This window comes from Macadamia integrifolia, chromosome 14, assembly GCF_013358625.1.
Source record: "Macadamia integrifolia cultivar HAES 741 chromosome 14, SCU_Mint_v3, whole genome shotgun sequence".
In the NCBI taxonomy this organism is placed as follows: domain Eukaryota; kingdom Viridiplantae; phylum Streptophyta; class Magnoliopsida; order Proteales; family Proteaceae; genus Macadamia; species Macadamia integrifolia.
The window spans coordinates 30,746,650-30,757,715 of record NC_056570.1 but is presented as its reverse complement, the minus strand read 5'-3'; the positions used below and the strand labels follow the sequence as shown (position 1 = coordinate 30,757,715).

The 11,066-nt window shown below is 37.0% G+C and overlaps 2 protein-coding genes across 3 annotated transcripts in view; both read right to left on the bottom strand.

The window, feature by feature from the left end:
* Positions 1-587, bottom strand: part of LOC122062161 (vacuolar protein sorting-associated protein 25) — a 9,319-nt gene extending 8,732 nt beyond the window's left edge. The window contains exon 1 of the mRNA XM_042625860.1: positions 8-587. Coding sequence (XP_042481794.1) covers positions 8-485 — 478 coding nt within the window. The 5' untranslated portion in view covers positions 486-587. The remainder of the gene's footprint in view (positions 1-7) is intronic.
* Positions 588-3,757: 3,170 nt separating this feature from the next.
* Positions 3,758-10,711, bottom strand: LOC122061364. 2 transcript variants are annotated; one of them, XM_042624603.1, is made up of 10 exons: positions 9,842-10,711; positions 9,483-9,613; positions 9,270-9,332; positions 9,085-9,174; positions 8,716-8,881; positions 7,955-8,144; positions 5,483-6,321; positions 4,703-5,317; positions 4,538-4,603; positions 3,758-4,149 (listed from the first exon to the last, which is right to left on the bottom strand). In XM_042624603.1, the coding sequence occupies exons 1-10, from the start codon at positions 10,421-10,423 to the stop codon at positions 4,048-4,050; spliced, it is 2,844 nt and encodes a 947-aa protein (XP_042480537.1). In that variant the 5' UTR covers positions 10,424-10,711; the 3' UTR covers positions 3,758-4,047. The 2 variants fall into 2 exon arrangements, with proteins under 2 accessions (XP_042480537.1, XP_042480538.1); XM_042624604.1 differs by having other exon boundaries at positions 9,760-9,982.
* Between the last annotated feature and the right edge of the window lie 355 nt (positions 10,712-11,066).

Here is an 11,066-nt window from a genome sequence, read left to right as displayed (position 1 = left end):
ACTTTACCCTTCTGCTCTAGCAATTTCAAAGCCCGCATCAGCACTATGCGGTCCATCCCATGAAGCTCAGTTCCACGCGACTCGATCCCAGACCGTATTTCCTCAACCGTCATAACACCATCTTCCAACCCATTATCCTTCACAAACCTCAAAATACAATCAGCCCAATCCTGAATACGAAGCCAAAGAATCAAACATTTCTTATGCCCTTTATCCATCCACTCTGCACGACCATCTGTAACCAAGGCGGAAAGGAATACATCTCGAGCTTCATGACTGAGAGATCTTTCAATTGCCGAATTAGAGAAAAGTGGGAAATCTTCATTGACTCCAATCACAAATATCTTCTTGGTTCTGCAGTAATCGAGTATCAGTTCCTTCCAGAGTAGGATCTGCTTCTCTCGAGTATCCTTAACTGGTTGCAAGGTGAAGTAAGGTGGGTAATTGAAGAAATGGGGTAGCTTGAAATCGCCCAATTTCTGCATCTCTCTACTGCTCAAGAACCAACTAATCTAGCCTTTCCTGTTTCTGAATTTGTGATGTTCTGGTCTTTGGCGTGCAAGGTCTTGTTTTGCGAAAAAAAAAAAAGGTGCCTGATCGCATGGTCTCTATGCCCAGACCATCCACCCTTCTCAAAGGTTGATACCCCAATATGCGCTCTGATGTAGGGGTGTCAATCCTGAACCTACATCGGTAGACCTGACTAGCTTAAGGTCCATCTTGGACCAGACCTTTTAATAAATGTGCTAGGCTTAAATGGATGTTTACGGTGTAGGCTATTAGCTTAAATGGGTGTTTACGGTGTAGGCTACTAGCCCGTTAGGTGCCCGACTGACCTGACTCACATAAGAGGCCTACTTGAATCGAGCCTTTTAACCTAACCAACCCTACCCCATTCAAAATTGCCAAAATACATATTTTACCACTACTAATAAAAAGTAACAGTAAAGTATATACAGTAGTCGCCCTGTACAGTAAGAAATATAACATTTTAAAAAATAAAATAACAATAAAGATTTACAACGTTCAAAATAACGATAAAGGTAATTTACTACGCCACCCCCTAGAGAATGCCACTATTAGAGAGGTACCCTTGTATATTACCAAATTATACTCACATCCCTTGCCGTTAGTCTCTGTTAAGAAATATACTTTAAATGCTAACATCAGTTGGTATATTTTTTTCTAAATACCAAAATATCCTTTCAAAAATAAAATACCTAATATACCATCTCTTAGTCCTAAACCCAACAACAACTACTTAGCATAGTTGATGAGCTGTGATGTACAAAAAATTTCATGCTCACTGGGAAATCTCGAGTTTGAGCCTTCTGACTATTATCTACTTTCCTCCCTACCCCAAGGCATAGCTATGCCACCAAATCCCGTCAAAACCCCTGGTGGAAAGCTCGTCTACCAGACCTCTAGGAAGAGGGCTAGTGGGCCCAGGTGTCCTATTACCGGAAAGATTTGTTTTAAGATGCTTGTTTTTTGCTGGGACATCTGTGATTTGTTTTTCTGAATTGCTCTTTGATAATAAAAATGAATTGTTCAACCGCAATATGCAGAAACTTGTGTTAGAGAAAGTAGATGTAATGATCGACTAAATGAAATCACGAAAAGGGCTTCTGCTGTTAAGTTTGAGGCTAAGTAACTTACTAAAATGTATGAGGAGAAGCGTAAACATGCTTCAGATGTAGACTCTCAATTAACCATTGCAGAGGACACTCTTCATGATCTTCAGGAGATGAAAAATAAATTATTTCAGAAAATTTTCGAAATGGAGCAGGAGGATAGTGGTTTTGCGAAACCATGGTGAACGTGAGGGGTATTGAGGGATTTGTATAAAATAGGATGGGTTATGTGTTTTAATCAAAAAGGTAAAATCGACATTTCAAAATCTCACTTAACAGAGACTGACGTTAGGGGATACAGCGTAATTTGGTATTATACTGGGGTGTCTCTCTAATAGTGTCATTCTCCAGGGGGTGGCACTGTAAATTACCCAAACAGTAAAAATTTAACAGTAAGTCACCCATGCTTTTTCTAAGTCTATGTTCATCCATTTGGTAGGATTTAGTCTTTACTTATTTTGGTATACATGTTGATACTTTTGCAAAAGAGATGTTTTCTAACAGGTTTTTAAAGGGATATTTGATTGATAAATTGATGGGGGGATGAACAGTGAAGGGTTTTTTTGATGAATTTTGGATGTTCTTGTTTCTAAATATGTGGATTGTGCCAAGTATCATGTGGATGAAATAGGATTTGATTTTTTTACTCTTTGCTTTGTAATAGGATTTGGTTTAATTTTGTTATGTTTTGTAAGTTGTAATTGTCATAATCTCTCTCTCTCTCTCTCTCTCTCTCTCTCTCTTGTAAGAAACAACCATGTTCTCATATATGATGAACTGTGGAGGGTTTTTGGATGACTTTTATTATGTTCAAATGGAAGATTTCTGGACATTTAATCCACTTAAAAAAGGATTTTAGAGCAGACATGATTAGAAACCGATTATAGCCAATTTAGACTTAAGTAGGTCTATAGCCCATTTAAGGCCGGTATAAGGTAGCTCGATTAAAGCCCGACATTGACCAGCTTGATTACAAACCATACCATGCCCCCAAACTTAGGCTCGTTTACTTCAATGGGCGTTTATGGTGCAAGGGTTTTAAATGGCAAGCCCAATTAGGTCCAACCGAGACTGGCCTGGCTCGGCTGTTGACACCCCTACTCTCATTGACTCCCACACTAGTGTAGGGGCCACGCGATCGGGCATCGATCTCTTACCCTACAATTATAGAGTAATTTCCCGACTTACCCTAAAAATGTAAATTGTATTTTTCGGATTTCTGAAATAGTAAAATGATCCATGGGGAGTCATGCTCCTCTCACACTTTTTCTCATCCTCCTCACAGTCTCTCTTCTTCCAGACTCCCAATAATTGTATCCCAACTCCGATCCTCTCTGCGTTCCTTTTGACCGTGCTTGGCATTCCACCCCACATTGCTCAATGCTATAATTATGAAAAAGTTAATTTTATCCATGTAACAGTGGAAGGGACGTTTCTGAAAATCATAAGATAAATTTGAGCCATTCGTGTTTACATTTTTTTATTTAATCCAATTGTGAATAATAAGACAAAAAAAAAAAATTGAAAATAATAATAATTCAACCAGATTGCAAAGTGAAACAGGAAGATTTTCTTTAGATTTTTATGCTCAATGCTGTTTTTTTTAATATAGTTATCCATATAACAAGGAAAGATCATGTTTAAGAAAATCACAAGATATATATTCCCTCTCAATAGTAACAGACCTTTGTGACAATAATAATCCAAGTTTTTTTTTTTAAATGAAAAGATCCAAATGCTCTTGTTTAAGAAAAATTATACATCATTATATAGAAATATAGGATATTATTTTATCTATTCGATCATCCTATTTATAGAATGGTTAATGGCTCATGAATGAAGAGTAAACAAAATTCTATGGTCAATGAATAAATCATGAAAACCTGAAAGGTTCTTTGGATCTAGTGATAATAGAAGCAAAATCACGAACTTATGATTGCCAATAGATGAATTTTTTCACAGTAATTGTAAGCTTGCACCAATTAGTACTACTGGTTGTCCAACCAACTCAAGTAAAGAGCAAGCTGGTTGAGTAATATGAATCCCCAGTGATCTGCCATTATGTGTGAAATCCTGGTCATCGATGATCCGAAAATTATGGAACTCAAATTCATTGAAGATCATGATACAACTACACTTCCTGCTATTCAATTTTATTCATCATAAATTTCATTTTTGTATCCATGGGTTACATCTTATGCTTGGACTGTACAGCTGAGGAACTGATGGACTCCTTTGCTTCTTTACAATGACCAGAAAAGGGAGAAGGGTGGGGGGGTGAGATAGAAGTACTGGGAAATTATGATGGATTTTCTAAGAGCTCAGAATTTTTCTAAGATTTGTACAGCTGTATCAACTCTCTACATTTGATACTTCAGTCTTGCATTTTCATGTTGTGAAGTTGTATTTAATGTCATAATGCTAATCCATAACTTGCCATGCACTGGCTCATCGGAGTGTCGATGATACGTGACCATATCCATTGTGTGTCATCTATTCGCAGCAATTCCGCCAACTGTCATCATATAGAGGTGTTAGCAGTTATTTTGGGTAAAAGAAAGTGATATGGTAATGTCAAATTTTATGCATCAGAATTCTTGTCAATACTAACTGATCAGCTGATGTGAGGATTCTTTGACTTCTTTCAAGGAGATTTTATGCAAGTTCACATATTTTATGTTCCAACTCTATCAAGGTTCAGTTTGCTTCCAGGTAAAAACCAGAAAAAATGATAATCTGAAGATTTTTATCTGGAAAAAGATGGAGGGGTCTATTTCATTTCATGTTGAATCTTCCATTTCATTCCTGGATAAGTTATCTAATGAGACTTAAATGGAACTTCAACTTCTTCTGAGCATCTTAAGGAAATTATAGAAGTTTACAAACAGGATTTGATTGCTTACTCTGCCATCTTGCAACTCAAAAATCACTGAATACTCAGAAAATGGAATTGGTCGTATCGGTGCTACCTACATAAGATAAAGAGATAACAGATTAGTGATTTAGATATTGTATCCGCAGATTGCTAATGAGATCAGCCCCATATAAAGAGATTTCTATGTACATACCTTAGCATCACAGCTTTTGGTGAGATCATATATACCTTCTGCATTATTCTCGAAACCAGCCACAATTTCTTCATCAACACAAATATCATCTCTTACATCTTTTTCTCCTGGTAGTGTTTGACCTCTAACAACTTCCTCCTCTGTAGGTGGGAAACCATAGTTTCTCCATTTCCATGTTGTTTGGTCCATATACCTGAGGTAAACTTCACCATCTGAACCTATAAGGAACAATTCATTGCCTTCAAAGCAGGGCCCTGGTGAACTAACCAAATTTACACTCTTAGATGGTGTTCCATGTTCCACCCAACTCCATCCATCCAATGGGTTCCATTGATATTCAACAAGTCCACCATCTTCTGAAACCATAAATAGGGAGCCGGTTAGTGATGAAGATGATGGTCTCATAGAAGTTCCAGGGGATCTTGAAAGAACCAAATGTGGGGACTGATAATGCTCGTGCCATAATTCAGTCACTTTGTTATACTGATAAAGCCGACCATTCCTTCCAATGACAAAAACTATGTTAGTCCGGAGCACTTCTTGATCAACTATACATGCAACTCTGGTATTTCGGGGGTGTCGGCAGTTTTTCCACTTGAATTTTCGCAAGGCAACCTAAAATAGTAAGTAGAATTTGTTAGTATAAAGCTAAATGAAAGGTTGTCCTCATGTTAAAATTAAATGCTTTTTACCCTCCAAAAATTTGCAGTACTATATCATTATTTTTAGCAATTATTGTTCCAGTAGATATACTCTTTAGTTTAGTGTTTCTCAACTTACTGTAAATTGAAGTAATCTTCCATTTTTGCTCACAAAGAAAAGTGCATCTTCTGCTGTAACCTTCAAAGATTTACCGGGTATTTTATCCCATGGGGGACCTCCGATCACTTGGGTACCCTTTCTCATGGCAGTACAATTTATCCATGCTAGCTCATTGCTGCTTCTTTCTCTGATTAGTAAGTTCCCTACTATGTCAACAACAAACAAACTTCCATTGTAGTTTCCAACAACACCTTTCATAATTGTAGGATGCTCATGTCTCAGCCACAACCATACATTCTCATTATTCAGATGCTCAAAAGTCTCCCCACTGTCTGTCACAAGAAAAAATGACATCCCTTTGTGCATTACTCGCATGCGGAAATTTGTCCTTGTAATGTCTACCTGGAAGTTATTTTTGTCAGGAGTCATAGCTCCAATGTTTTCTGTTGCACGAGGGACCAGGTAACTTTGATGTGATTGACTCAGCTTTCGCCTTCTTCTTGTTGGTCTTGCAATTCCAGAGTCATTTGGTCCATCTTTTATACCTGTGATGCAATTTGAGGGCCCCCTTTCTTCAGTGCAGTACTCTGCATTCCATCCCTCTGTTTCTGGAGCTTCTAGGATTGACCATTTGTACTTAAATGATGCTTTTCTTCGCACATTCACCTGTTGAGTTGGGCCTGATCCTTCACCACCAATGCCAAATAAATGCAGCTCTGCTAGTCTACCATCATCCAGAGGGAACAATATCCTTCCAACTTGACACTGAAGACCTGCAATACCTCTTGCGGCTTTTGAATGCAGCGGATGCATGTGATTTACCCATTTCTCGGGCATTTGGTTTCCCTGAGCACCACCTGTTTTCCATGAAAAGTTGCAATTAGGGCAAAAGTTCGCTTGCTTGTTTTCAGAAATGTAGCCTAGATGTTTCACTAATGGGAGTTGTCAGAAATCAAACTAGGAAATATTTGAAGCCAATACATCATCGTCACATTCATTTCTTTCTTCTTTTTATTTTATTTTATTGGTTAACTTTGGTCCGAATGCTAGAATTCTAACATATGGCTTACACTGTTTCTTTGAGATAAAATTACAGTTATGTTCATTTTCACTCCTATTGAAAAACATATGGAAAATCAGAAACAGTACTTCCATCATCTTTGGGATGCACATTTCACGCATAATTTAAAATGATGAACTTTGGGGTTGCCACATGTGACTTCTGGTAAGAACAGTGGTGAGTGAGATATGACGGTCCCATCCAATATATAAATTCTGTCTCTTAGCTTCTAAATTGATAATTATAAGCAATGTAGTCCTTGTCCCTCCATGAATATGATCAAATTTCAAATATTTGTGAAGTTAGGAAACAAAAGAAATTGTGCTTTATAATTAATAGTCTGAGGTACTGGCAGTCGTATCAGTATCTTCTGTCATCGAATGGGAATGCTATGCATGTTGAAGTATTTTCAAGTTCAAGTCAAAGGCCACAACATTAATTCAATTTAGACTAAGATGTTAAGTTTCTTATCCACTTATAGAAAAGCTTGTAACCAAAAGACCAAAAGGTATCATACAGGTCTAAGGCAGAGGAAGCATAAGTGTTTGACACAAAAAATTAGATGGAAAAGTGTCAAATGTTTGACAAAATATATCACCCATTTCAAATCTGGGTCATGTAAACTGGTCATGGGATTTCCTGTCATCCTCAAACAGACCCTCCTCTGAATGGAAAGCATGGGGTTAACTGCTTAGGTAGGATAGTGTTTCTACAAGGAAAACTACTTCCAAAGAAAAAGATTAAAGGATACCAATCATAGTGTGACATAGGCTCACCCCTTTATAAGTGCTTTATAAGAAGGAAATATAATTAAAGCTGTCGGTAATTCTAAATTTCAGAAGACTAAGGAAGCTATACGACAGTAAGAGATATCCTTAGGACTAACTATAGCTACCCGTAGTTTAGTAACTAAGAAAATATGTCATTCCCTGGTCATAGGGTTTGGTTAAAATGGAAGAAAAAACACAGGAATATAGGAGGGAAAATGAGGGAAATTAAAGAAATGTAGGAATCAGCAAAGCTACTTTACAAGCTTCACATTAGTGCAGCTTAGGATGCACTTTGTCTCTCACACAGTAATATCCACAAAGCATGTTATGGTAGGTAAAAAGGTAAATAGAAACACTATACAGTAGCTATCATGTGCCTAGAAACAGTCAAATTTTCCCAGATATACACTAGAGCTTTTCGAGATAGAACCCTAATCACATTGAAGTAAGAAGTAAGTTGCTTTAGGTCTCAAAAAAGTTAATAAGAATAATAAAAGCAACCTTGGCAGCATGATTCATTTAAAACAGAACAACTGGTCATATTATCTGGAAAAACAAGATGAATTTTCTTCTAACTTTCCCCCCACCCCCACCACCAAAAAAAAAGAGATAATAAAAGATGAGTGTTTATTTTCTATACAAGTGTAAATTGACAGTCACCTGAATTTCTAGGAAGTTGATATTCGAAAATGGATCCAACAGCTGTAGTAAAGAACAATGAGAATATCTTCTCATCTAACTCATCTTGTGCAACTGGTGTGATAGATGTCAGGTGTTGGTTTTTTGGACTTTCATGGACTATCCATCCCCACTTCCTTTGATGCAGCCGCCTTTCAACCAGATTGCCATCCTGCAGAGCTATGAACTCTTATAAGACAAGCATAATGCAAGGTCGGGATATATACTATTAATAAATAAAGCATTTTAGCAAGTAAAAATTTTAAATTGGACATCCTGGACAGGTCCCATGGTGCACTTCACATTGTTCATTCATAGCAAGGATGCCCAAGGTACCAACATTGAGGCCACGTTTGGTTAGATCTGTAGGGAAGTAAAATAAAATTTTCATTGGCGAAGTGGAATAAGTCGATGCAAGTAAGTCAAAATAGCCAAAAGGAGAACAAAATCAATACATCCTACTGATTATTTTCTTTTATATTTTTGTTTCAATTCCATTTTACTTCATTTCATTTCACATTTGACAAAATGGAGTTGAGCCGAATTAGAAGAGTGACTCTAGTGAAATCCTTGTCGGTGATAATTATGGAAATCTATGGATTGTTATTTATTTGATATCATATCTAATGGTATCAGATTCATTACCTCGTACAAGTTATAGAGTTATGTAATCGTTCCTTTGTGGTTATTTTATGTTCCTGCAGTGGCTATTCATTCATATAAATGATGGTTCAGAATAATACCTTAGTTAAAAGGAACAAGGAAATAGAATGAGTTCCGATCAAGCCATGCATAATACACCCCGCTGATGGTGTCAAGGTTATTTCTTTCTTGAATCTTTTGCTCCATATATGTTTTTTCCATGATGGCTTTGAGTTCCTATCTAGTTCATAAAGATCCCCCATGGAACTGCACTGAAAGATTTTGCGTTTAGCATCCATTTTGATTTTCCAAATGAGAAAGAAATCATGCTATGTGTCATAAAATAAAATGAATTTATTCACCCAAAAAAAAAATGAATGAATTTGTTACTTCTATATAGATGCGAATCTAATAAGTTCTCCATCAGTAGTCTTTCTTTACCAAGAATTGATTGTATGAAGGGGATCTACCTCACTGTAAATACTACATCTGGTCTAATGGTGGCAGCATCAGCTATGGCAGCAACATCTGCACCAGGGGGTCTGCCATGATATATCCACCTGCTCACCAAAATCATTTCAAATCTAAGCAGCCCCTGGACTCTGTTTTTGAATAGATTCAATTAAAATTTTGCAGTAATAAATAATATTCTTACCTCCAAGGCTCAACTTCACTAAGTTCCAACAATGATCCATCCATTGTGGAAAAGTAAACTTTCCTGAAGTGAAATCATGATAGAAAGATGCCACTATGCTTTAGAATGGTGAGTTTCTATTACAGTTGGACTTGAGTTTGCATGGTCATGAAATAACAAAGTTCAAGGGATTAACTATAAACAACCAAAGTATAGTAATCCACATCTACTCACCCTTTGTCATATGAAACAACCCCAGACTTGATTAGGATAGAATTTGGTTCTGTTTCCATAGTATTTGGATTTTGCTCAAGTGTAGGAGTACATTCAATCCAAATTGGCTGTGAACTTTCACTGAGTTGCATCTGGAAAAAAAAATGACTTCGGTATTCTTTACTATTTATTAATAGGCATATACAGATCAGTGTTCATTTGTAAGGTCTACAAATAACTAGTGTGTGGTTCTCCGACTTACAGAAAGGAGGAAACATTTTATCAAAATGATGTTTACCATGATTATAGTTCCATATCTGAAATTGGAAGCACCAAACCACCTTGTGATCTAAAGAGGAACAGTGGATACAGAGCTCTACCTGATACAGACTGCCTGCTTCAGAGAGAGCCAGGATAGTCTGATTCACAATAAAAACTGAAACTGCAGGACCTGCAGATGTTGGTAAATCATGGGGTGCAATTACCCACTGCACACCATTCCAGAACCTTTCATATGTGGAACCACTTTCTCCTGTAACCCAAATAGATGTTTCAGACATCTTAGTCAGTGAAATTCTCCTTCTCTCAGGCAAAAAGACCTGATCAGAACTCTTCTCTTCTAACTTTCTCTCATTAGACATGGTTTTTGAATTCTCCCTTTGTCCAGGAGCATCAAATCCTTCTTCCAATAGATCTTCTTTCTTCCTTGGCTGAGAAATAGAACCCACTTGAGTACAGTTCCCATTGATGCAAGAAACCAAATCGAAAGGTAAACCCACTTCAACCCAACTATTGGATTTCTCATCAAACTCCCAGAACCTATCTGTTTTCTGTTGGAATGTTGGATTGGTTTTCTGTCTGGAAAAGTGATATGGGAAACAAGAAGAAGAACCAAACACAACAAAACTGCTCACAGGTAATAAGAAGACACAGATGAAGGACTTAAAAAACCACTCAACCATGGTGTCTATCAAGTCTGCTTATCGTAGAGAACCAGATATAACGGGGCCATAGGGAAGATTTGTTGGTTTGTACCTTTTAGGTGAACCCTGCTGGGCCATTGCAGAAAAAAGGGAAACGACGAAAGATTGAAGACTCTAATAATCTCGGGAGAGCTAACTTGCAGTTTTGGAAAACAATAGCTTTCTTAAGAACAAACCCTGTACTTGCAGTACCGAGGTTGGGGTCCATTGGGCAACATAAAAACTTCTTCTGATGAAACTCCTATCTCGTCAACTCCCTTAAGAGCAGGGAAGAGAGCAGGGGAGCACATTTGACCCTATCACTACCAGCCACTTCTTTCTATATTTTTCATTTTTCTTTGATAGAGTCTTAGATGCTAATGCTTTAATTTCCACAAATAATTGTAAAAACCTTTGGTCTCTGTAATTCTTAATTTTCCCAGTCTCAAATAAAATATATATATATGAAAAAAAAAAAGAAGGTGAGGATATTTTTTTTTTAGATAAAAAGGATTTGTTCATCTCCTATAAATTTATAAAGTTACCTTTAATTGATATCTATTCATCATATTCACTTTTGAATTCTAAAAATATGCCATAGATTGGATTTTATGTTCATCTTCCAAATGGAACCCATCAAATG